Below are 25483 nucleotides of genomic sequence, written 5' to 3' on the forward strand. Positions count from 1 at the left end.
AAAGAAAGAATATTTAGCATAAAGAAAATGTTGGCTTTCTTTTAGGACCATTTTCATGCAATTCATTTCAGCCCCAAATTTTCATTACTATAATGTGAAAAAATCACACATTTTATTTATTTATTTTTTTAATATCTAGAGTATCTAGAGAAACACAGCTTTTCTCTTGTCTTTTTTCTATTACACACAGCTTGTACTTAACAGGCTGCAGCACACACACTCCAGTAGTTTGGAGAAAGCAGTAATAAGAAACTGGCCTTGAGTGGATATCTCAGGGGTGTGTGTGTAATATCAGCGAGGACAGCACTGCCGTTCGCCTCATATTGCTATCACACTCTCTGTTTATTCCCTGGACCTTAAAGGCATTATTTTCATTTTCTCTTATATGACACTGAGGCTGATTGAGAAAAACGGTTTCATTTTCTTCCTCTGTGCCGTTGCTTCCAGTGTCTCTGACAGGAGAGATTGTGGGGAGGAGAAACACTGCAGCAAGTGGGAGATACAGTGGGCTCTAAATGTCTGAGCGAACATTCAGAAAGTTTTAGAATTTTCAGTTTAAACTGAAAAAAGTTACTGAACTTGAAGACAAAATAAATACTAATCAGTGCTAGTCAAATAATAAAATTTGTGACACTGATCATGTGAACTCCTTTGGACAAAAGGAAGTTCATGCAGCTTTCATTGAAGCAAAAAGGGAAAAACCCAAATACTAAGACATTCATGTTTTGAGTTTAACTTTTTTATTTCAATTGTTACACTGAAAACAATTCGTAATGGAAAAAATTGTATTCAATTAGAATAGAATGCAAGACAGAAGCCTTTTCACTTGTGGTCTCAGACTTTTGGAGCTGCCGTATTTTCAGGTCTTTTTCTTCAGGCAGAACTTTGAACTCCAAAGTGTTAAGAACTTGGCCATGTCCCAATTTGCATACTAATACTACAAGCTGTTATCCACTGATGAAGGGAAAGTACATTCTTTTAAGCTGTGGTTACATTTACCGTTGCTCATCAAAATTTTGCAGGCGAAAGAAAGCAGAACTGGGCTTGAAATAATGCGATGAATAGAATACGGGAGTAGAGACTAAATTCATTTGATTTAAATGTATTAATTATTGACTTAGTGGGAGAGAAGTGTCACAATATTAGGGGTATTTGGGGGCAGTATTAGGATGCTTCCATCCTGGAGTTAATGCCAGGGAATGGTTCCAGTCCATTGATTTTATTGGGGTTTTTAGAAGGATGTAGAGAAAAAGCGCAACGGTTTGCAAAAGTAACGCTCCAACCTGCAGCCAGTAGTTGAGGAAACTTTTGCTGCATTGCACATGTAGACATCCGGAGCCAGTTGCACCAGCTGTGCATAGCTTACAACTTTAGTACAACAGTAAACATGAACAATACAGCATTTATTAATCTTAGTTAGTTAATATCAGTATTTACTAATGCGTTATTCAAATCACAAGTTGTGTTTGTTAACATTAGTTAATGCACTGTGAACTAACACGAATAAACAATGAACAACTGTATTTTCATTAACTAACATTAACAAAGATTAATAAATACTGTAATAAATGCATTGTTTGTCCATGTTAGTTAATACATTAAGTAATGTTAACAAATGACACCTTATTGTAAAGTGTTACCTTTACAACTTACACAAACTTGCTAAATATTAGCAACCATTAAACTTAGGTGGAATTTTATCAGTACGCATAGGGCTGGGCGATATGGCCCAAAAAATTATCACAATAATTTTTTTCATATCAGTCGATATCGATAATTATCACGATATGTAATCCGTAAAGATGCATTTCTCTCTAAAGGCACGTCCAATGAGGAGATGGCGAGTCATTTTTCATCACCGTCTAAAATATAAAAATAAGGAAAAGCCTAAAACAGGCCCGAATATGTTTTTTTCTGGTTTTTATGTTGCTCTGCTCTGAATACCTTAAAATTGAAAGGATTTGCTGCAACACAATTTTGTCTGATATGTGAATTATTTATCAGCCTATTTTTTTTTTTATCTATGCAGCAAATGCTTTAAAAATGACTTTATTGCATTCCAGATGATTTTAAAGAACTTTTCACAATAAATTTTATGGTTAGCTTGAATGTAAAACATTGTCATGAATTTGTTGTATTCCCATTTGTAAAATAGGCTACAAATTAATTTTTGTAGTCTAACCCGATCTCGTGAAAGTGTGTGTAGCACGATGTTCTGTTTCTAGGCTATTTGGCATAATGTTTATAAGCAGAAATTGACTTTGGCAAGCAAAAGACTGATAAATTCATTATTAATGGCATGGCTGGTTCAGTCGACAGAAATACGGGACACATGGGCCTATAATTTACTGCTGAAATGTTTGTGGGGCAAATCTCAGGTCAGTCTGAGCGCTCATGGTACGCACAGTGCATACAGCCGTTTTTTTAATAATCTAAATATTCACCGAAGCCTCTGACCAGGAGTAACGGTCCAAGAGTACATTTTAAAGGGATAGTTCACCAAAAAATGAAAATTAGGTCATTAATTACTCGCCTTCATGTCGTTCCAAAGCTTTGTTCATCTTCGGAAAACACAAATTAAGATATTTTTGATGAAATCCAAGAGCTCGCTTATCCTCCATAGACAGCAATGCAACTGAAATGTTCCCAGACCCAGAAAGATAGCAAGGACATCAGTAAAATAGTCCGTGTGACATGAATGGTTTAACCGTAATTTTACGAAGCTACAAAAAATTTTTTTGTGTGCAAAAAAAACAAAAATAACGAGTTTATGCAACAATTCTTCTCCTCCGTGCCACCGTAGTGCCATTTCGGAGAGTATCGTGACGAATGTGTGTGCTTTGATCTGCACATAAACATCGTTATACTTTTTCAAAATGGCGCTAGGGTGACGCGGAGGAGAAGAATTGTTGAATAAAGTCATTATTTTTGTTTTCTTTGCGCAAAAAAAGTATTCTCGTAGCTTCATAAAATTATGGTTGAACCACTGTATCACATGGACTATTTTAACTATGTTCTTTACGTTCTGTGCCTCGACTGTGGTAGGATCCTTGCTGTCTATGGGAGGGTCAGAGAACTCTCGGATTTCATCAAAATATCTTAATTTGTGTTCCGAAGATGAACAAAGGTCTTACAGGTTTGTAACGACATGATGATGAGTAATTAATTACAGAGTTTTCATTTTTAGGTGAACTAACTCTTTAGGAGAGAGAGTGTGATGAATATCATTGTTTATTATGTGAATAAATTAGCAACTCTTCAACACAAATCCTACCTAAAAACCACACCTCTGTGTGCATCGGTCTGAGTTGTGCATGTGAAATAAAATTACAACATAACAAACAAAGGTCATTTCTGATGTTTTTTAAAATATCTGTATATATTTAATTGAGCTTGTTATTTACATATAAAAATATCCATTATGTTAATTACAATTACGTAGTAGCATATTTCAATGGACCTTTACCTGCGTGAGGCAAAAGAAGTTAGAATTGAGGATAAACTGAAATTCACAGCATTTCAAAATAGCTTTGCATTACTTTAAAGAGAGCTTGCATCCTACTAGCTACATTCTGAAAACCCCCCAAAAAACAATGGTGTGACTGAATAAAGTACAGAGATAGTTACTCAACCTCTAGTGTGGACTTCATGTTCCAACTTAAGTAATAACTTAAGAACGGCTGATGTAACCAATCCCTATTGACCAATGAGAATTTCATAGAGACGAGTCCAGTCATGGTTTCAGAAATCACTGTATTCCCACTTGATTTCAAACTGACCCAGCTTTTAGCCTTTTCTAGTGCTTAGACTTTCCTCTAGTGTGTAAATGCCCTTCATTCAGAAGGCGACCCAAAAAGAAATCATCTGGGCAAGTTTGCATACATTTTTCAACATAATGTGATTTGTGATCCACATTTTTGTCTGACATACTACTTAGGACGTAGTATGTGAATTAGGATGCGGCGTTCTATTCTGCAAATGATGGTTCATCGCCGAATCGCCTGAAGGCTGTTTAATATTAGCTAAACCAGCTCTCCTCATCATCCCTGGAGTCACCGTCCTTAGTCTGGTTAAAATCAGCCGTTAAATAAAAGCGCTGGCTTTCATTAGAGCTTCACAGAGTGGTCTCATAGTGACCCCCAGCCTGACGTTCTCCTCCGCTTGGCTTATATCGTCAATTAGCACCATGTGCTGGCCATGAAAGGTACATCTGCTGACCATACCATTTATAAAAGTCTGGCTGGTTTCAGGACAAGGTTTTTTCAGTGTGTGATTTGAAAGCAAGACAACATGAAAACAGCATTCACAATTACTGGTAGACCAATTTGGGATTCGAAAGGATCACTGTTAGCTGACTATGATATTATTGGGTAATTTTATTGTTCTCTTCCCTCATGGCCTTGGTGACAATCAGCAGAAAAAAAGTAATTTCTGGGAGAGAGAAAGGCATTACGTTTTAATGAAAGATTATGAAAATTAACTTTTTTTTCTTTACAATAACATGCAGTGATGAATCAGGCACAATAAGACCAGGCACGTTTAATAAGAAAGTAAATACTGTCAAATTTGGTTTCATGTTGTCTGTAAAGAGACAATATGTCCCTCATGCGCCGAATAAACATCAAACTGCTCAGGGATGATGCAATTTCAGACAAGCCATTACAATAGGGCATTAATCACACTGAAGGGATGTTTTCTGTTTTATCTGTAGCTCAAAGAACAATCCGTTAATCATTGTGCTGAAACCGTGGAGCCACAAGGGACTCAAAAACCATAAAAAGATGGATTTGATGTTTTCATGGACATGTTGAGTTTTTTTACGAGTCTCAGATGCGTTTGTCTTCTTACAGCAACGTTTTCATCTAGACACACCCTGTGTAAACACGTCTCGTTCAAAACAGACCCTCGGTTTAAAGAAAACATGAATTATATGAAGAAATGAAGCTGAAAGCTCTGACTCAAATCAGAACATATTGACCTCAAAACTCCTTCCTGAGGCAATTGGAGCTACTCCATTGATGTTTTTTATGTTTTTATTTTGTAAGCCTATCAAACATCCATAAACGGCAAAAAAAAGAGATAAAGAGATAAATAAAACACCAATAAATAATTTTGTTTACTCTTATTATTATTTTTAGTTGACTGTGAATATTGTCATAACTGAAAGTAGTTTATAGGAAAGTAATCATTTTCACATTATAACACAACCTAGTTAAAATGTTATTTTATTAAAGGGACCATGCCTTTGTTTTTTTGTACTGTTCTCTGAGATCCACTTATAATGTCATCAAGATTTTTACATCATAATTTAGAAGTAATAGGCTATTTTCTGTCCTGTTTTTAACCCCCTCATGAGAACGCTCTGTTAAAATAGGCGTGGCAGATTGTAGACTCGGAAGTAAACGCCCACTGCTATGACTAAACACTGTGTGCACAAATTGTTGGGCGGGGCTGAACAGGCAGTGATGTAGAATCGGTGGGTGGGGCTAAACAGGCAGCGATGTAGAAGCAGGCGTTGATCATCTTCTTCTGCGGAGGCGGTGTTTATCCACACTATTATTATTTTCACTTAACATTTAATACTTTTTTTGTGTTTAATCAGAATGTCATAACTCCACCTTCCAGTGAAAATGACAGACTTCTCTCTGATGTCGTATGCTGGTCTTCTCCAATCATTTAGTTTGCTTAAATCCTGCCTCTCCACAATCGACGGCAAGCTCGTATTCATTTTTGAATGCAATGCCCACATCTTAAAATCCAATAAACAACTGATGCATAGAACCAAGTCCCTGCCCTAGATTTGTTTCTTTTTCAGTAATCCATTACACTCAGATGTACGTCAGAATACGAAAGGAAATATCTGATGCTACTATTTCATGGTGACTTTAATAGTTGGACTATATGAACGATGTGCAGTGATATGCTCTATATAAATGCTCTTATTTTTTTGCTTTTGAATGATGATTTTTTTGAAGCCATGCATAACCAACAAAGTTTAAAAACCTTATTTTAGTGCAGTGGATTATTGACAGACAAGTATGCAGTCTTTTGCTGCTGTCCATGATGCATCTTGTGTCTGGTCACGTGTTTTTGATGTGTGGTTAAACTGGGCAAAGTTTTGGGCAACTTTTTTTTACACCTGTGTTTAGCATTTCAAACGAATGAAGGTTACATGTCATTTTTAATTTAATGCAACATTAATATTTAACTAGGAGTACGTTTAATGGACATTTTGCGGTGATATTGAAATATATATATCAAGTGTAGTAAAATTCCCCAACATTCATATGGACTACTGGAATTTTATTATTGTGACCGTGCTAAACGGCATAGTGAAAGTGAATTTTGAGTATTTGAGAGGAAAAGCATGTGTCACACGAGAGGTATCACATAGTTATCCTGTGAAGCTGTGAATCTCGGAGGTCTCGCTGTCCGTTATCGCAGTGGAGCAGCTGTTATGGTTCTGAATCAGCACATGCCTGAGCGGTGATGTAATGGCCCAACTGTAAACAGCCGTCTGTGTGTGTGGCCTGGCCATGACCCAGAGTCAATACACACACACACACATACGGCTCCTTCTGGCTCGGGAATGCCCCCCTTCTTTTTTTTTTCTTTTTTTTGCCCAGTGTTTTTTCCCACTGTTGAATGAAGTGAGCGGGGAGGGAGTTCTGGGTGATGTTTGTATACATGAGTGAATTGCGGGCAGGGCGACCTTAGTTGGCCCACTTTCAACCCCCTTTTTTTTTTCTGAAGTGTATTTGCTGAGGGAAGTCAAGTATCCACTTTTCCTCAAAAGATGCTGTAATTAATTTTCGTTTGGCTTGATACCCATAGTGTTATTGGGATATTGGGCCCAGATTGCTGTAGACTTTAAAGGGATATTTCAAACCCAAATTGCTTTTTTTCCTCCTTCTGTAAAACACAGATTTGCATTTATTTTTTTCTTGACATTTAGTTGTAATTTCTGCTTGTCAACTTTCACTTTAGTAAATTGATTGGCTGACACAATTGAGGTTTTGTCAGTAATGTCTACCATATTGGCCATCATTTTACAGCAAAAGTGTTTTGGCAGGGCTCGAAATTGCGACGGTTTTGGTTGCAAATGCTCCCGGAATTTAATCTGCGCGACCTCAAATATATTTGGGAGCATTTGCGTGAGTGCGAGTCATTGTTGTGGTGCGACTTGTTTTCATTTCTTTACAAATCTTTTGCTAATTACTGCACAGTATGCCTGCTGTGAGCTGATACATAACCAATTAAACTTTATCTTTACATTCTTAACTTTAATGCAGATATTATATATCAGCCGTCAATCACTCCCTGTCACTGACACTGCGCTCCGTTGAAACTCTGAACCAGACGTTTTTTTTCCCCAACCGTTCTCTGTTCCGGATTTGCATAAATTGCATTGCAATTAGGGGTGTGCGATATGACGATTTTTGATTGTGGACGATTAAAATGTCTCCACAATCTGCTTTTGAAGAAATATATGGCACAGAGCACATTCTATCAGTTGCAGTTCTGGCAGCTCCGTCTCAGTATAACGTTACTGTACAACACGACATATATTCACATTAAATGTTAACTCAGCGGTAGTTCACAGACACTGCACTTATTCGCAATCACAAAATGAAATTATTTGCATGTGCTTTAAAGTTAAATATTTTGCGTGCTGTTCTGACGTGCGCCTTTTTCGGAGCACGTACATTTGGAGCGTGCACACTATAAATCCTGTCAAACAGCGCCTGATTACTAGGCTAAATGATCTTTCGTGTCTGGTTTGTTTCAGTTGTTCAGTCAGTCAGACCATTGTTTTTGCTTGAGATATTGATAATCAGAAACTGCTCATGTATGCAGCATCTTTGTTTGGATTGTGTTTAGAAATGCGGTGGTTGCCTCTAGTTTAAATGGCTACAGAGAGTTTGACCTGCAATTGTGAAAATAGACATCTTGTTCATGTACTCATATTTTCATTTTTTGGCTGTTCTGCTCAAATGGCAATTGTGGTGGTCCTTAATATTCAATGGGTGCTCCTAATTTTTTTTTTTGGTGCTCCTAACTTTTTGAAGTTGGGAGCACCAGTGCTACCAAGTAAAAAAGTTCATTTCGAGTCCGGTTTGGAATTTATGGTTGTTATGGTTTTAATACCAAACATTTGGAATAATTAGGAAGTTTTTTTTTTCTTTAATGTCTCTTATGCTCACTTAGGTTTCATTTATTTGATCAAAAATACAGTAAAACAGCAATACTGTAAATATTATTGCAACTTAAAATAACTATTTTATTTTTCATGTTAATATATTTTAAAATGTAATGCCAAAGCTGATTTTTCAGCATCATTACTCCAGTCTTCAGTGTCACATGATCCTTCAGAAATCATTCTAATATGCTGATTTGCTGATCAAGACATATTTCTTCTTATCAATGAATGTTAACAACAGTTTTTGCTTCTTAGTATTTTTGTAGAACCATGATACACTACCATTCAAAAGTACAACATACATAATGTACAGTAAAAGTGTACACAGTAAAGTACTGCTCCAGATCTGTGGAAGAAAAGTACAAAGGGTCACAGATGTCCATGTAGCTTGAACTACGCAAAATAAATAATAAAAAAAAATCTAGTGGACAAACCCTCTGAAAGACATTTATAATGTTACAAACATTTCTGATTAAAAAAAATGCTGTTCACTGAACTTTATATTAATCAAAGAATCTTGAAAATTGTATAAAGGTTTCCACAAAAATATTAAGCAGTGCATTGTTTTCAACAATTGATAATGTTTCTTGAGCACCAAATCAGTTTGATAGAAAGATTTCTGAGGGGTCATGTAGACTGGACAAAATTTTGAAAATGTATTAAAATTCAAATAGTTGTTTTAAATTGTAATAATATTTCACAAAATGACTGTTTTTGCTATATTTTTTGAATATCTTTCTTGCAGTTCTGTAGTATCACATCTCATAGAACTGTTATACAGTTATTTTGACATTCAGAATTCAGAATTGGCAATAAATAATTTTCAGGTAAACTATTGCTTTAAAGGATTACTCCACCCCAAAATGAAAATTTTGTCATTAATCACTTACATTAAACGTCGCAGTTGCCGCCGAGCACACTTAAGATATTTTGATGAAAACCGGAGGTTTGTGATCGTCCATTGACCGCCAACACTGTCAGGCACAGTATGAAGACATCGTCAGCAGTTCATCTGCCATCAGTGGTTCAATCTGAAGTTACGAGAATACTTTTGTATGCAAAGAAAGAAAACCACTTTATTCAACACCGCTGAATAACGCACTGCCTCTCCGCGCCAGCGTAGCGCCATTTTTCTATGTTTGTTTACGCTTTGATTTGAACGAAAACAGCGTATCCTTGTGGCGCGGCTGACACAGAACAGCGTACGCAGTTTGCGTTCAGTGGATATTCTCCAAAATGGCGCTACGCTGACGCAGAGGAGACGAATTGTTGAATAAAGTCATTTTTTTTTCTTTCTTTGCATACAAAAAGTATTCTCGTAGCTTCATAACATTCAGATTGAACCACTGATGGCAGATGGACTACTTTGACGATGTCTTTCATACTTTTCTGTGCCTTGACAGTGGTATTTATTTGGCAGTCAACGGACAGTCACAAGCCTCCTGGCTTTCATCCAAAATATCTTAAATTGTGCTCCGAAGACGAACGAAGCTTTTACGGGTTTGGACCGACATGGGGGTAAGTGATTAATGACAAAATTTTCATTTTGGGATGGAGTAACCCTTTAATGCATTTGTTTGATTCCCTTATGCAGATTGTGTACTTTTACGGTTGATATCAGTGCACAGTCTGCGTTTTAGACATGTCTCAGCATTTCTGCGTGAACAGCCGTTCTGCTTGTGTGAATCACAAGTCTGTGGATGAAGCAAAATTATGGGCTGGTGTCATCACACTGTCTGCAACTGTCTAATTATCTTATTCTGTGTGAATCAAGGCCTGCTAATGTACAGTACCATGACACAACTATCTAGTCGGTTTGAGCCCTTCAGTAGCTGCATGATTGTTTTATTTTTCTTACTTGATTTAGTTAAGTTTTTTTTTTCATGAGTCTTCCTCTCTTTTCTCCATAGGAGACTCTGCAGGAGGGATATGGGAGCAGGGGCCAGTCTGGGAAACCAAACCACGATGACATGGGTCTTACTCAGCAGGACCGCCCATCCAGCCTCCCGGTGAGACATTACAGTCCAAAATTAGTCTGAGATTTTAAAGACTGTCTAACCTAGGTGTTTCATAATGACTTATTTTTCTAGAAATACTTTTAAGAGTTCCGTATATGTATTTCTCAAGAGGATATATTTGTATAGTATAGAGGTGTCACAAACACCCTGGTATGTGTGGAAAAAATGCCCTTTTTTGCCTCCACTCGCACATACAAAGGCTTCTGGTTGTAAGTTGCACTGTTGTTTGCCTTTTCAGAGCTCTATTTTTCAGTGCTCTGGTTGTGACTATTTATCAGAATTGGATGCTTTTCCAAAACCCTCTTTTGCGCTCTGTTGCAACCAAATTGTCTGCACCAGTTGTTCTCAACTGTTGGGTCATGAACAAAAATGGGTTGCAGGTCTGTTCTGATGGAGTCCTGGACAGTGAGGAAAAGCAATGCTAAACGCAAATAATAGAATGAAACTTACCGTATAATAGTGCATAGTTGGAATAGAAAAATAAATAGGTTTATCATCTTTTAAAAAAATTCCATACCATATGCTGTTGACAAACCAACTCTTTTTCACTGGATTATCAACAGGCAGATATTTATTACATTTTAAAAATAGTTATTATTATTTCTTTTATTGATTAAATATTTAGTTGATTCCTTTTGAAGCTTGTAAGATGAATATTTTATTGTATTTTTAAGTAGCATTTTACCTTCTATTAAACAAACAGTCCCCTTAAAAAGAAGGCGCTGTCATAATTTACTCTTTAAGAATTTTTCTCTTTTTCGAACATGAAACGTGATGTTCAGCAGAAATTCATGTTGCTCATTTTCATAGAGTGAAGTGGCCAGTGGCTATCAAGTTTCAAAACTGAACAAAAAAGCACCGTAAAAAGAACTAATGGTCCTAAACCAAGACTTTCTTTTCTCTTTGGAACATGAAAAGAGATGTTAAACAGACTATTCATCTTGCTCTTTTTCATACAATGAATGCATTTAGTGGCCATTGACTGTTCCAAACTAAACAAAAAGCCCAAAAATACTATAAAAGTCATCTTCACTGTGCTTACGTTGCGTGATTACACAGGAACCAGTGGCTTGTCATTGAGGTTAGGTGATATGGAACTTCACTTGACAAGAAGGAACCACTTGAGTTTTTGTTCCACGGAAGAATGAGGTCAGATGGGTTGGGAACGACATGAGGGTAACTAAATTCATTTGGTAAATTATTCCTTACAGTGTGATATTGTCCTTTCTTCACTGATCCGTGAAGATATTCACAAGGCTAGAATGATTTATGAGGATTTCCAAATTGCTAAAGGAATTCCAGTTACCATCCATTTCCTAAAAATAGTCATTCAGCCCTGCTGCCCTCATAAAGCTCTCAGTGTTTCCAGCGAGCAGAGAGTCAGAAGACGCTGCATGGGTATTTAAACGAGTGGAACTGCAGTCTCTGGTGCTGTCATGATGGCTTTCCCGCAGGGGTTTGATGACTGAGGTAATGTTGTTTAAAAGCCCCAGGCGGCTGCTGGTATCATGCCGGCAGACCTATTTTTAGATGTGTCTGACACAATGGCCCAGTGAACTCTCAGCCAAGGACAAAGAGAATAACAGCAGAAGGAACGGCCAGTCTGCACTGTGTGTGTGTGTTTGGATAATTATCTCAAAGCGTCTCTCACACAGTAAAGTACTACACCAGATCAGTGGAAGAAAAGTACAAAGAAACACCAGATGTTCATGTAGCACGAACTACACAAATTAAATAATGATAAAAAAAACCTACAGAAAACATGGGTTAAGACCACAGAGAACCTATTTTTCAGCCTTAGCTGTATTCGTATCCACCACAAGTCCACTTTTGCCTTAAAAACGATTTGCCATAACAAAGGAAGACGGCAAACAGCTAAACTCAGTTTTGTTCCTTGCCTCTGAGGAGCTGGGGCTGGTGATGGTGTTACTGTGGCAATTTAATGACTTACAGCCCATTAATATGAACTGATGTTTTACTGAATTATTCCTACAATTAAATTAAAAATAGAAGTAGGATCAGCATGATGGCAATAAGAAAAAATACACTCTTTTGGAGCTTCACATGTCAGATGCTGGAGGAAATTTGCCCTTTGGTCTTCTCCACCTGGTCGTGCTCCTAATTGTGGAATCCCCATGAAATCTGACGTGATTTTTAAACACATTTGGCTCATTGTCTCTATTTATGAAAGCATAAAGTAATCCACCTTACTGGCACCAAAAACAGTGGGAGCTTTGCACGGCATAATCTGCTGTCATGCTTCCTGACTGCAGAAAGTCCTTGAACATTATTTTTGAAGTAAACATGTTTGAAGTAAGGTATGATAGTGGATGTTGACGTGGCCTTCAGTGTGGCTACATTTGCCCTTGGAGATATAAAGTACCCTTTGAAATGGGAAAAGGCCTTGAAAATACGTGCTTCAGGCAGAACTGTAAAAACATCTCACATGTGGATGTACAGTGTAGTTTATGCATTATGCATGTTAAAGATCCCATAAAATCAAGCATGATTGCGAATACGTTGCTTTTCCAATATCTATACTAAGTAACATACATTTTAGACGCAAGTTACATTGTCCATTTTTTTCTCCGCAAATAAAAATAGTTCCAATCAGAGTCAACCGCAGATGTGTTTTGTTCCTGAATGAATTACTTGAGTGAATAATTCAATGACTCATTTGTAAAGGCAGTCACTTATTTTGGTCTCAAATCAGTGTTTTTGAACAAACTGGTTGAGTGAATGATTCAATGACTCACTAGAATATCAATGTTGCCTGCACTAACCACTAACCCACAGACTGTCCAGAATGTTGCAAACAAAAGACAAGTGGAGCAGTGTAAACAGTGAAACTCTGTTGTACTTAATATCAGCACTATTGGGTAACTAGACAGAACTAACTGTCGTATCATGCAGAATTTATACACAATCTTCTGCTAATCTTAACCTTTTCACTCACTGTGCAACGTCACACGAGTCGTGAGTGGCTGTGCGAGTCGTCTCTTTGATGATATTAATTGTGATGGCTGTATCGCATTGCGGCACTGCTGCTGGGGTAAACACGTCCAGATACTCCTGAATCATTTGTACATGACGTAGCTGCGGTTTTCTTCTTTGTTTTCTGTTTTCATGGGATTGATATATCAAACCTCCAGGAGAGATCATCCAGTATCGCTGTCCAAATGTGATTGTCCTTCAAAGTGTTAACTGCCCTCCAGTCTATCGCTCCCTGAGACCTTTATGAAGACCCTGCTCAAGATCCTGTTGGTGATCTTCATCCGCCTTGTTGATTTTTATTGCAACACAGACCCCTGCTGATGAGCTGACCTTGTTTGGGTGCTTCTGTGCCGGTAGAGGCTCTTGATGGTTCGACCTTTCAGATGTGTCTCTGAGCTGTCATTTTCTTCTCTGTGGGGTTTTATGTCTGGATTTATGACAACTTCTTCTCAGTCTTTTTCACTCTTTCGGTCATCAAAGGTTTCATTTTAACTGTTTACTTCACATCCTGTCATGTCAGATTGATTGATATTGTGTCTGATAATAAATTCTTAGGGTGGAAGTTGCGATACATGAAAAGCATAGCACAATTTTCCACTTCCAAAGAATTTTTTTTAGATAACAAGAAAGAAAGATATCTGTCTCACTTTGTCATTTTAACAGTTAAATGTAATTATTATCAAATTATGACTTTTTCCAAGCATTGAATTCATAAAGAGCAAAGAAAACAAAAAGACACAAATGAAGATTGCAGTGCTTGAAGTTTTTAACAAACAGCATCAGGAGTTCAAGTAAATGTGCAAAAATAGATGAAAAATAATACAAAAAGAATTAATTATAAAATCTTACTTAAATGGTTTGCATAGTCTTCAGTGGATAATTATCAGGTTTCAAACAAATAAAGGGACAGTTCACCCAAAAATGAAAGTTCTGTCATCATTTACTCACCCTCATGTTGTTCTAAACCTGACTTTTTGTTTGTGAAACATAAAAGAAGATATTTTGGGAAATTTTGAGGTTTTTGTCAATACAAAGCCAATGGTGATTAAACTAGTTGGTTACCAACATTTTCCAAAATATGTTTTGTAGTCTTTAAAAGACAGTCAACAGTTCTTTTATTATTGATTCCATGCTGATGGTTGAGGAGAAAGCTACAATAATACTAATACAACCAATTTTTAAAATCGTTTTATTATTGCTTTTAGACACAATTTCTAGATGATTATTATACTTTATTTTACTTAAAAAAAATATTTTCATAATATCACTTGCAATCATAATTTATAATAATTCTAAAAATTATTTGTGTAATATTAGGCCTATTTATAATTTGCTAGTGTTTTTTTCAGTCTTTGTTTTAAGTAAGTGGCTAGATTTTGCTGTGGATTTTACAGACAAATACACTACGGCATCATTTTATTTGAACTAACCCTCTGAATGGTCATTTAAGACATTATTACAGCATTATGTTTCTGTGAAGTTGCTTTGGAACTCTGTCCAATGTGAAAAGAACTGTATAAATATAATTGATTAGACTTGAGGATAAAAACATTATTGTTTTTTATTGAAACAATATTGTCATTATTGAAACAATACATAAAATGAGTTACTTTACCTATGAATACTGTTGATATAGCTATTCTTTGTGAATACTGGTATGAAGGAAACACTGATGCAAACTTTTGAACACATGGCCATCTACACACAAGCCCTCTCTGTTAGTATGATGAAGTATGTCAGCTGCCAAGATGTGTCTATGAGAGAAGGATTACACCTCTGTAAGAGCTCATCACAGCTGGCTTATCTTTTGTGCTGGAGAGAGAGGGAGGTTATAAGAACAACCTCAGTGCTGTTTATCTGTGTATCAAAGCTTCTGTCACCTGCAGTTTGCTCAACGCTCACCTCTGTGAAGGGTAAAACGCTGTTTCTTTGGCAGCCCTCGTGTTGCTGTAATCGTAAATGGCTTTGTCTCAGCAGCAGAGCCGTGCGCGCACACTCTCACACACATTTTATTCATGTCTCCCCCTGTGTCATCTTTCTGAACAAATATTGCTTTGGTGTTCTGCTTTATTTTTTAAACCTCTTTTACGTGCCTTGGGTATTATGGGCTGGCGGGAATCTCTGTACAGTTTATCCCTTTTTACCTGACGCTTTCAAAGTCTCTCTCTGTGCTTGCGTTCAGATCTTCAGTGCGTTGCAGTTGGGGAAAACATTAAGAGGTGAAATGCGTATGAGCGAGAGCGAGATTGATGGCCTGCGTTTCTCTCGTGGTGGGTTTTGCGCACTCTGCCTCGAGCCGTGGGCTTTTTCATCATCTTCCATTAAAGAGAATTTGAAATGCGCTTCCTGGCCTCTATTTATTTAATCAAGCACTTCCTTTAAAAGACGAATCAAATAAACATGTGCTGGACCTTGCAGACGTAATTAGACCCTTTTTGGTCTCTCCTAGTCAATACTTCCTACTTTTTTGCCTTTTCTATTAGAGAAATTGGGTTTAGAAAAAGCTCTCAAGGATGATGGATGCTCTTGTCTAGCTTGTAGAATCGTGGGATCACAGGTTTCCCCCCCCCTCTATTCACCATGACAGCTGAAGGTCATGGAGGAGTTGGGTGGCTTTTAAAGTCAGCGTGAACCGGAAGTTGCTGCCGACTTTATTTCAGTGTAGTGATGTATTTCCAACTGAAACAGAATATTGAATAGAGGGCGGGGTTTTATTTTTACGCTCCTCCTCTCTGTCTCTCACTCATAACAACCGTTAGGTTGGATGGGCATGGTTACAGATATTCTGCCCAAGAAAAGGAATGCCATTCCAGAGCGAAGCAAATGTTTAGATTTGTACCAAAAAGTACCAGGTACCAAGTACTGTACCCAGTGGAACCCCCCGCCAAAAGTGAACCATACCGAGCTGTACCATGTAGTGGAAAAGCGCCATAACTTTTGAATTGTAAAACTGTAAGAATAAAGGGTAAATTCACCCAGATGAAGTGACCAGGTGGCATACACTACACGACTTTTCAAATCTGAACAGATTTTAAAACACTAGGGATCATAAACTTGCCGACTTTGTAAATAGTTACAGAGGAAAAACCTGCCATACACTAAATGACTGAGGATCAGACACTATGCTTTCAGCAATTAGTCCAGACTGTAAATCGGGGGGAAATCGGGGCAAAAATGTATTACAGTGTACTTTCCTGAGTGTACTTTTACTTTATCTTTACTGAGGTTGACTAGTTTACTTAGATTTCTAACAGCATCATATTAAAAATAATAAAAATAAATCTTAGAAACTTTATTATTAAAAATATATATATTATAGAATGCAATATATCATAGTCATGAAGTAAAATTGCTTCTATCGTGACTTTAGATATTGGTCAAATAGCCCACCCCTAGATTTAATAGTTTATTACTGTAGCTAATATATTTTCCTTCACTTTCACATTAAATTTTTATTATCATTATTCATAAAATTTTTCACATATCTCATAGCTTGGTTGCACTCAGGCAGTAACAGGAAACAACTCTTATTACACATATGGTGTGCCTTTTTGGAGTCATTTCACCATAGTAACAGTAACAAAATCATTAACCATGTGGATTTTGTAGTAAATACATTTTTCTTCCTCTGTGGTAGTCAGATTTATTTAAAATCTTAGTCTGCTTCATATCACAAGTAACAGTGGGTGGGAATTTTAATGAATGCATTTTTGTTGTGGATTTAGTTATTTAGCTTATAGCTTTCATCCCATTCCACAGCTGTAAAAACTGTTTTTTTTTTTTTTTAAGGTTAATTGTTGGTGTTATGTTCCTCACAGCATTGTACACTCTCTTATATAAAACACTTCCTGTTTATTTCCAGCACAGAAATACTTTTTCTCTCAAGGAATGGCTCCAGTGAAGGTTTTGCGTAGTAAATTCACCTCCTTAACATTTAAGTATCCTCATGGAGAGTTTGTGCAAACATCCACATTGCTGTAATCAGATGTGTTCTTAACTGCTTTTTTTTATCATCGATTTTTTTATTATCGACTTTGTCAGTAATTTTGACTAATCGTTTCAGCCCTAATATATGATGGAAACACCTAATTCTTGGCCTCTATCCACCTCCTCATTCATTTCAATCTAAGCACAATAAACTGAAACAACGTACACTGTGAGTGTTTTCATCACACTTTTCCTTTATTGACCACTTCTGTCTCCTGAGCTTTTTTAAGACCAGAGATATGCTTCTTTGAATTGCAAACAGTCTAGCCAACTAATGTTTATATGAGAGTCGGAGTGGAGAATTTAGAGCGGTTAATGAGAAAAAGCTGGGAAGACAGATGAGAGCTCAGCACGGCTTTCAGAAGCTGAATATTCAGAACCATAAATAAGAGGGAGGCAGAGCACGACTGAATCTGGGTTGGAAGAAAAAAAAAAGGGAAAAGGTTTGTTCTAAAACCTAGTGAGCTGTCTTCTATGGCAACATCCAAATTTAAATATAACCTTATAGGTGACCATTTTGGAACACGCCACATGGACATGGTCATACGAATTGTGCTTCTCATGTGAATGGGACCATTAAGATGGTTTAAGCTGAGTTAAGTCTTCTAGACTCACCCTTAAAATTTCATCTAAAATCATCAAACTAGACAAGCCTGCACCAGCAAATCAGCGAATTAAAGCTGTGTTTGCAGTAGGGTACGATTTAGCATGTAGCTAAGCTAAAAACACAACACAAGTATGTATAATATACCTTTCTCTCACTTCGTCTGCCATCTTGAACATATTTTTTTTTCACTGAGCTTGACGCAGTACATTCTTTGATTGCCTTCTTCACAAAGGATACATGTGAAGCTGTCTTACAATTTGTCCTGACGAAAAGTATCTTATTTTGGAACAGACTTGGTATTGGGGGCATGACTGATGCCTTAAAATTCTGCCTACGTAGGCAGCTAGGTTTTGGGGATTCACAAAGGCTTTTGCTATATCACTGTGGTGCTTCACTGATCTCTGCTTGGTTTGATCATTTCCACTCAAAAAAAGAAGCTCACTTTCTATCCCCTCTTGCTTTACCCTCTCTCATTTTAGTCCTGCTGTCTACCCTTCATTCGTTTTTGCCTGTCCTCTTGTCACAGACTGGCTGGAAGGGGAAGATTGTGTCTTTCCCGCAATAACACAGCTGCAGTGAGACAGACACGGCCGACTCACTCTCACCGCCGTTCTGCAGCACTCTAATTTACTGAGAGCTTGAAAGAATCGTTGTTTATCCCCGAGCCCTGCAGGCTGATCTGTATCCTGTCAATGCGGCCCTCTCCCCCACCATTCCGACGTTCCTCTCCTTCGCTCCACTCTGTCTTCCCGTGCTCCTTTGATTCCACTCCCTCTCTCCGTGCTCCACAACTTGTTCTCCATAATTAGAACGAGCACGTAGGGGATGGAAAATGAGGGAGGGGAGAGAGGCGCCAGGGCCGTGCTGATGAGGCAGACGAGAGAGCCGTCTGATTGGCTGAGTCGTTGGCAGGGGACGTAAGGGGGATGGGAATCTGCGACGCCATTGGCTGAAGTTGCTCTTCGGGGAGGAAGTGAAGGATAGATCGAGGCCTAACTCGGCTGTGTGTGTGCGTCTCGCACTCGTTTTCTCTCTGAAGCCTCTACAGGGATCCAGGCTGCTCTCATCAACAGCTCATCAAATCAAGCACAGCCTTGCCGTTGTCTACTGTGTCTCACTCGCTCGGCAGACGCATACATTAGTCACTGCTTGCGTGAGAGACGAAACACCAAGCCCTTTTATGTTTTGTCGAAATCTTTTATCTGTCCTTTTATTCTCCTTCGTTAGAGATGTGCAAAACAAACTACAAAATCAACTAGTCGATGGGTTATGTTGAGCGGCTAGTCAACCCATTCGCCTTAAATAATTCTCCCCCCATTTCAACCCCAATTACACACGTTTCTTAGCAAGCTTTGCGTTTAAAACTAGTTGTAGGTGGAGCACAATGAAATGGGACTAAATGCGGAATTTTATCGCCATGCCTGGTGTCAAATAAATGACGGACAGTTACTGAATATGAACGTGTACGGCTGTAGCATCCACATGCTATATATTAAATATCAAAATTAAAATGTACGACAAAAACTAGTCAGCGGCCTCACTAATCGACTATTCGTTGACCCATCCCTGTGTTTCCGCATAAATGACGAGCTGTCCCATTACAGCTTGTCAATAAGGAAAGATAATCTGAAAGCTGTTTCGTGCCTTCAGGCGCTCTCATTGCCCATATTAACAATGCTAATTGGTTCAGTGGATCCAATTCTTTTTTAATTTGGGTTTCAAACAGTCTTGTTTTGTTAATTGATGATAAGGGAATTGTGGTCCGCCGTAGATGGATGACTCTCTGTCAAAGAAAGCGCCACTAAAGCTAAAATGCCAGTGGAAACACGCTCCATTTGTGACCTTCTTCAGACTGTCTGGGGAGATATAAAACCAACGGGCCATCGTTCCTTGTACGGTCGCTTGAACCCCAAACCCTAGCCGCTCTCTCAAGCCAAGACCTTGACAAGGAAGTCGTTCAGCCAGCGAGACGTTGAAGCTTTGTCTCGCTGTAGCTTTACTCTGTGGACCTCTTGACTTTTGACAGGAAATGAAAGATTAATGTCTGCTTTTAACAAAGATCGGATTTGAGGATCACAGAGGGGAAGCTCTTGAATGTTAGTGTGCACACAGAAGCCCCCTTTCGTTGTAGTATTGAGTCTCAGAGCAGCCGAGCTGGAGTGCGCCATGCAGTTGAGGTGAAGTGTGCTCGCCTCCATCTCTGTTTCCTTTCATCCGTTTATTTCTGTGTTGCTCTGGGGCAGAATAAAATGTGGCCTCTCAGGAATATGCATGTGCTTCAGATGACTATGATACAGTACTGTCGCTAAAATTCACAAAGCCCAAAATTGGTTCGAGTTGGCCCCTTCTCCCCTGAGCCCGATGAGTGGGGTCTATCATAGAGCAGTGGTTCCCAAACCTGTTTCTGAAGCGCCCCCAACAGTGTACATTTTGTACGCCTTCCTAATCAAACACTCCTTATTCAGGTCATCAGCTCGTTAGTAGAGACTCCAAGTCCTGGAGTGGGTGTGTCAGATAAAAGAGACATTGACAGTGTGCATTGTTTCGGGGTTTCAGTAACAGAGTTAGGAACCACTGCCATCTAGCTCCTTAGTGGACCCCTCTCAACACAGAGTCTGGATGTAACCATGTATAAAAACATTTAAAACGTATACATATGACTAAAAAAAAAGAAAGCCTAAATAAAATAGCCATGTCATGTCATAAAAATGTCAAATTATCAGATGTTTAATATAATATCTTTATATTACACAGTATATATTATATAATATATTAAAATTTAATGTCTTTGTGTGGAGACCCACACCATCATGTCTTCATGGTCATCTCAAAGTTAATTTGTTATTTTTTCATGTACATTTGTTGTACCACATGAATTTGTTGGTTGCACTACATGACTTTGATTTGGACAAAAGTTTTTGTTTTTTAAATATTTATTTTAACAAATGCTTTACTGTTTATGAGAAAATATTAGGGGGAAAAAAGATTATGCCAGACACTTTTTTTTTTTCCTCTCAGAAATGTCACCCTTGTAATGAGGCTTTTTTGATTAGATATCAGAATGGGAAACAATATGAATTGCATATTTTTGCTAAAAATTAATAGATCCAAACAAAAAATGAACATCAAGCCATTTTGAACCCAAGTTCGCATCAAATCCTTTAGTGTGTGTGTGTGTGCAAATTTGTACTTTACCGAAACACGTTTATCAGTCAAATCCACATCAGAGAAAAGCATTGCTTTATTTGTGTTTTGAAAAAAGCATTGTCTCAATGATAAAAGTTAACGTTCATTCAACATATTTTCTTTAGATATCAGAGGAACCCACTCTAACTGATGTTTTTTTTATCCAGTATTAAAGCTGAAATTATACTTTCCGTTCCACTCACAGACTGAAAGTTATCCATCATCTGTCCGATTTCAGACAGCTTTTTGTGTGAATAATTTAAACGCTCAAAAACATCCATAGGTCAACTATCGTCCACTATCGTCCATACATGCTCATAATCTATAGGGTATACGTTGAATGGCTTGTATGCGAAACCATTTGCAACAACGTGGAAAACGAAGTATACTCTGCCTATTAGAGCTCTTGACTCTTTGGAAAACAAAGCTAGAATACGGTCGTTATGTGTATACAAAAGAAAACATATTTTGAAGACAGATGGTGCTTCCACCTTTGATTTGGGTGAAGAATGGAACATGTGCACCCCAGGATGTAGTTCATCAGCAGTGTCTCCCATCGCTAGACTCCCGGCAATTGTTACCAGACAGCAGACGACGCCCGCAGCTGGCATGATGCCACCTCCTACTGTGGAAGGTGGGATTGATCAGTGATTTTTGTTTTAAATCTAAGAGCAAATGCAGTTACCCTAAAAAGAAAAAAAACCCTCAATGCCGTTCCAACTCAGCAATACAGACACTGTACAATTGTTGATAGCCCTTTCACACACTCTTTACTGGTAAATTACCATGTAGATATCATGTGTGATGCTATGTATGAACAAAGCAGAAGATTAATTTATGAGGTCAGGACGGATGGAGATGACACGATTACTCTGCATGGTTAATTTTTTTATTTAATTTTTTTTGACGCAAACGTCTGTCTGACTGTTGTGATGCATTTTGCAGCTTCTTTTCTGTTCATCAGCTTTGCAGTTCTGCCTCACTCTTGGGCAGTTCTCATATTTTTTTACAAGCAAAAATACACATTCTGTGTGATCAACCCCAAATTCACTCAGTAGTCAAAAAATGTTGTCAGATTGGACAGATAGTGAAAATGTTTGCAGACATTTAAAGAATTAGTTCACTCCAGAATTAAAATTTCCTCATAATTTCCTCACCCACATCCAAGATGTTCATGTCTGTCTTTTTTTAGTCAAAAAAAAAAAAAAAAAATTGTTGGACTCTCAAAGAACGGCTTGTCACACCACAGAAGAGAGGGGCGGAGTGAGCAGAGCTCATTAGCATTTAAAACGTCATGCAAGGAAATTGCTTGCTATGAACAGAGCTGTTTTTGACAGGGTAAAAACGGTGTTGTTTTACACTACCATTGAGAAATTTTAACCAAAGTAATGTTATAGACTTTTCATTAAGACCCTAAAGAATCGTATGAACTTGTGGAAAATGGGCATCCAATGACCCCTTTAATAAGACATTTCTTACTTGAATGCTGTTTTTAAATGCTCTAGCGGAGTCTCTGCTAATACGGAAGTCAGTGTTAGCAGCCATAATCACCCTGTAGCCCAAGACCGGTTGCCCACTGAAGCTAAGCAGGGTTGAGCCTGGTCAGTACCTGGATGGGAGACCTCCTGGGAAAACTAGGTTGCTGCTAGAAGAGGTGCTAGTGAGGCCAGCAGGGGGTGCTCACCCTGTGGTCTGTGTGGGTCCTAACACCCCAGTATAGTGATGGGGACACTATACTGTAAAAAGCACTGTCTTTCAGATGAGATGTTAAACCGAGGTCCTGACTCTCTGTGGTCATTAAAAATCCCAGAATGTCCTTCGAAAAAGAGTAGTGTGTTACCCCGGCATCCTGGCCAAATTTGCCCATTGGCCTCCTAATCATCCCCATACACTGACTGGCTTCATCACTCTGTCTCCTCTCCACCTGTGTGGTGGGCGTTCTGGTGCAATATGGCTGCACATTAGTGGTGGTTGAGGAGATTCCCGCTTTCTGTGTAAAGCGCTTTAAAAAGCGCTATATAAATGTAACAAATTATTATTAATTATAAAAATTAAGTGTTCGTCAACAGATGTGGGCAGGGCTTGTAAAATGTGATGTCACATTGCACACGCTTGTTCTGAGACGCAGCTTATGATTTATGGGGATTAAAAAAAGGAGCGGGAGGATTTTTATCATTATAGTGTGATTGTGTACACACACTGCCAACACACATTTATGCCCAAACAACATGCAAAAGTGAATTTTGCATAATAGGTGGCCTTTAATGTGCGAAAGGGGCTAATCGAAATCCAAAAATGAAAAGTCTGTCTTCATTTATTTGCCCTTATTTCGCACCTATATGGCTGATTTTCTTTTGTGGAAGACAAGAGATGATATTGGACGGATAGTCTTGCCAGCCTGTTGTAATGCCCAGCCCAGTAGGGCAGCTGAAATGAGTGCAATTGTAATTCCAGTTTGTGCCAGTAGTGGAACAGAAATAAAATTGAAACGAAGGGGTGCAGTGTGTTTTAAAGCCCATTTCCTTTAGCACAGAGCTCAGTGTGCAGGTTGAAGCCCTGCGTGTGAGAGTGGAGCTCTCAGACGCTCTGGGTGAGAAATGATGGCTGGGATGACTTTGACAGGACACCTGCTGAGCGAGTCTGATCCGCCATAGACGTCTCCTATCACTGCTGTCAACTGAAGCACTGACATCAGCCACAACAGAAAGCCACTGTCACACTTCAGTGTTTAATGGGCTGTGAATGGGAGCTGCACACAGTGACGTGTGTATATGTGATGGTAGCAATTTTACATGCTCTATCAGACAGCTCTTTGATGCTACCACTGACAAGATGAGATATGATGAGGTGACGGGAGATCTGACATCCTCTCTCTCTCACACAACTCTGTCAGTTCGGTTCCTCGTACAGACACACCGAGCATTTCTCATTATCACGCAGTGCGGATAAAGTAATCTTTTGTTGTCCATCCTTTTTTGTTGTTTCGTTTTATCTGTGTGTCTTAAAAGAGAGGCAGCTTCATTCATTTCTCCCTCTAAACACACACACACACAGATGCACACACTCTTGCTGTAATGATCTGACTGTCTCAGTCTCTACTCTCCTATTGATGTCCTTCATAGTTTTATCATTATGTATTTGGGATGTGTCGCCATGACTATTCGTCCAACAAACTACTCATAGATTAATAAATTTGACTAGTTTTTTTTTTTAGCGTTGATGTTTTTAGCAGTGGTGCTTTAATTAGTGTTTTGTCGGCATGCTCTGCTTTAGATGTTAGACAGTTTGCACAGTTAAACCCTCTTGGGAAAATTTGCATCTGTAAATTGCAAAGCCCCTTTCATGCAGTCAGACATCTCTGGCCGTTGCATCCTGTCTTTTGTTGTTTCTTGAGCATCCCACTACGAGTGTTGCATTTTTAGATGTTTTCAAGTAAAAAGTAGTTAAACCTTATTTTATTTATTTATTTATTTTTAAGAAAAAAGCAATTTGCATTCTCATCCAGTCTTTTTTTTTTTTTTTTTTTAATGCAACATGTCATATGTAATCACCCACTAAGAAACATGTACAATCTGGTCAGGTGAACCCAAAACAAGCCTAATTATTCAGGGTATCAATTAGGCAATTGGTCTTTTTCTTTGTTGATACAATATGTTGTATTGCACATCCCTATTATGTAATAAAGTAGATCTGGTCCAGAATGTTAATGGAGTCATGCAGTGTTCAGCCAGTGCCTTTGTTATTGTGTCATTAAACATGTCAAATGTTTGATTATACTGCAGCGATTTGTTTAAAGAGGCTTTTTAAAGTAAACTGCGAATGAAGTTCAACAGTGACCGCACACTTTTTCTTAGGCCTCGGTTCTGGGAGTATTTTTTTCATTCATTTTCTCCGTGAGGATTTGAAAACAATCAATAGAGAGTTGAACCAGCCTCAAGATTAATCACATTACAAAAAACAGTTAGAAACAAAGGAAGCCAAAGGGACTAAACTATCTACCTAGCGTACGAGAGAATGAATGAAGTTCTTCTATACCATGAAGCATAATGATTTTCACTTTTTATGCTTTTTTCGTTCCATACAAAATCATATCTTCCATTGGATACTTTATATCCATGACCTTAAGTGATAAACATTCCATTGCTTAGAGATGACACATGTGACCCTGGACCACAAAACCAGTCTTAAGTCGCTGGGGTATATTTGTAGCAATAGCCAAAAATACATTGTATGGGTCAAAATTATCAATTTTTCTTTTATCCCAAAAATCCCAAGTAAAGATCATGTTCCATGAAGATATTTTGTAAATTTCTTACCGTAAATGTTTCAAAACTTAATTTTTGATTAGTAATATGCATTGCTAAGAACTTCATTTGGACAACTTTAAAGGTGATTTTCTCAATATTTATATATATATATTTTTTTTTTTAATTGTTGCAAATATATTGTAAAATGAACATTCCTCATTCTTTGTTTCTTTTGTTATCTTAT

The 25483-nt window shown here is 38.0% G+C and overlaps 1 protein-coding gene across 1 annotated transcript in view; it reads left to right on the top strand.

Annotated features, from left to right (window-relative positions):
- Positions 1 to 25483, top strand: part of arid1b (AT-rich interactive domain 1B) — a 92466-nt gene that overhangs the window by 19982 nt on the left and 47001 nt on the right. Inside the window, 1 exon segment of the mRNA XM_058755844.1 lies at positions 10111 to 10209. Coding sequence (XP_058611827.1) covers positions 10111 to 10209 — 99 coding nt within the window.

The sequence above is a fragment of the Onychostoma macrolepis genome, chromosome 20 (genome assembly GCF_012432095.1).
Source record: "Onychostoma macrolepis isolate SWU-2019 chromosome 20, ASM1243209v1, whole genome shotgun sequence".
Classification (NCBI taxonomy): domain Eukaryota; kingdom Metazoa; phylum Chordata; class Actinopteri; order Cypriniformes; family Cyprinidae; genus Onychostoma; species Onychostoma macrolepis.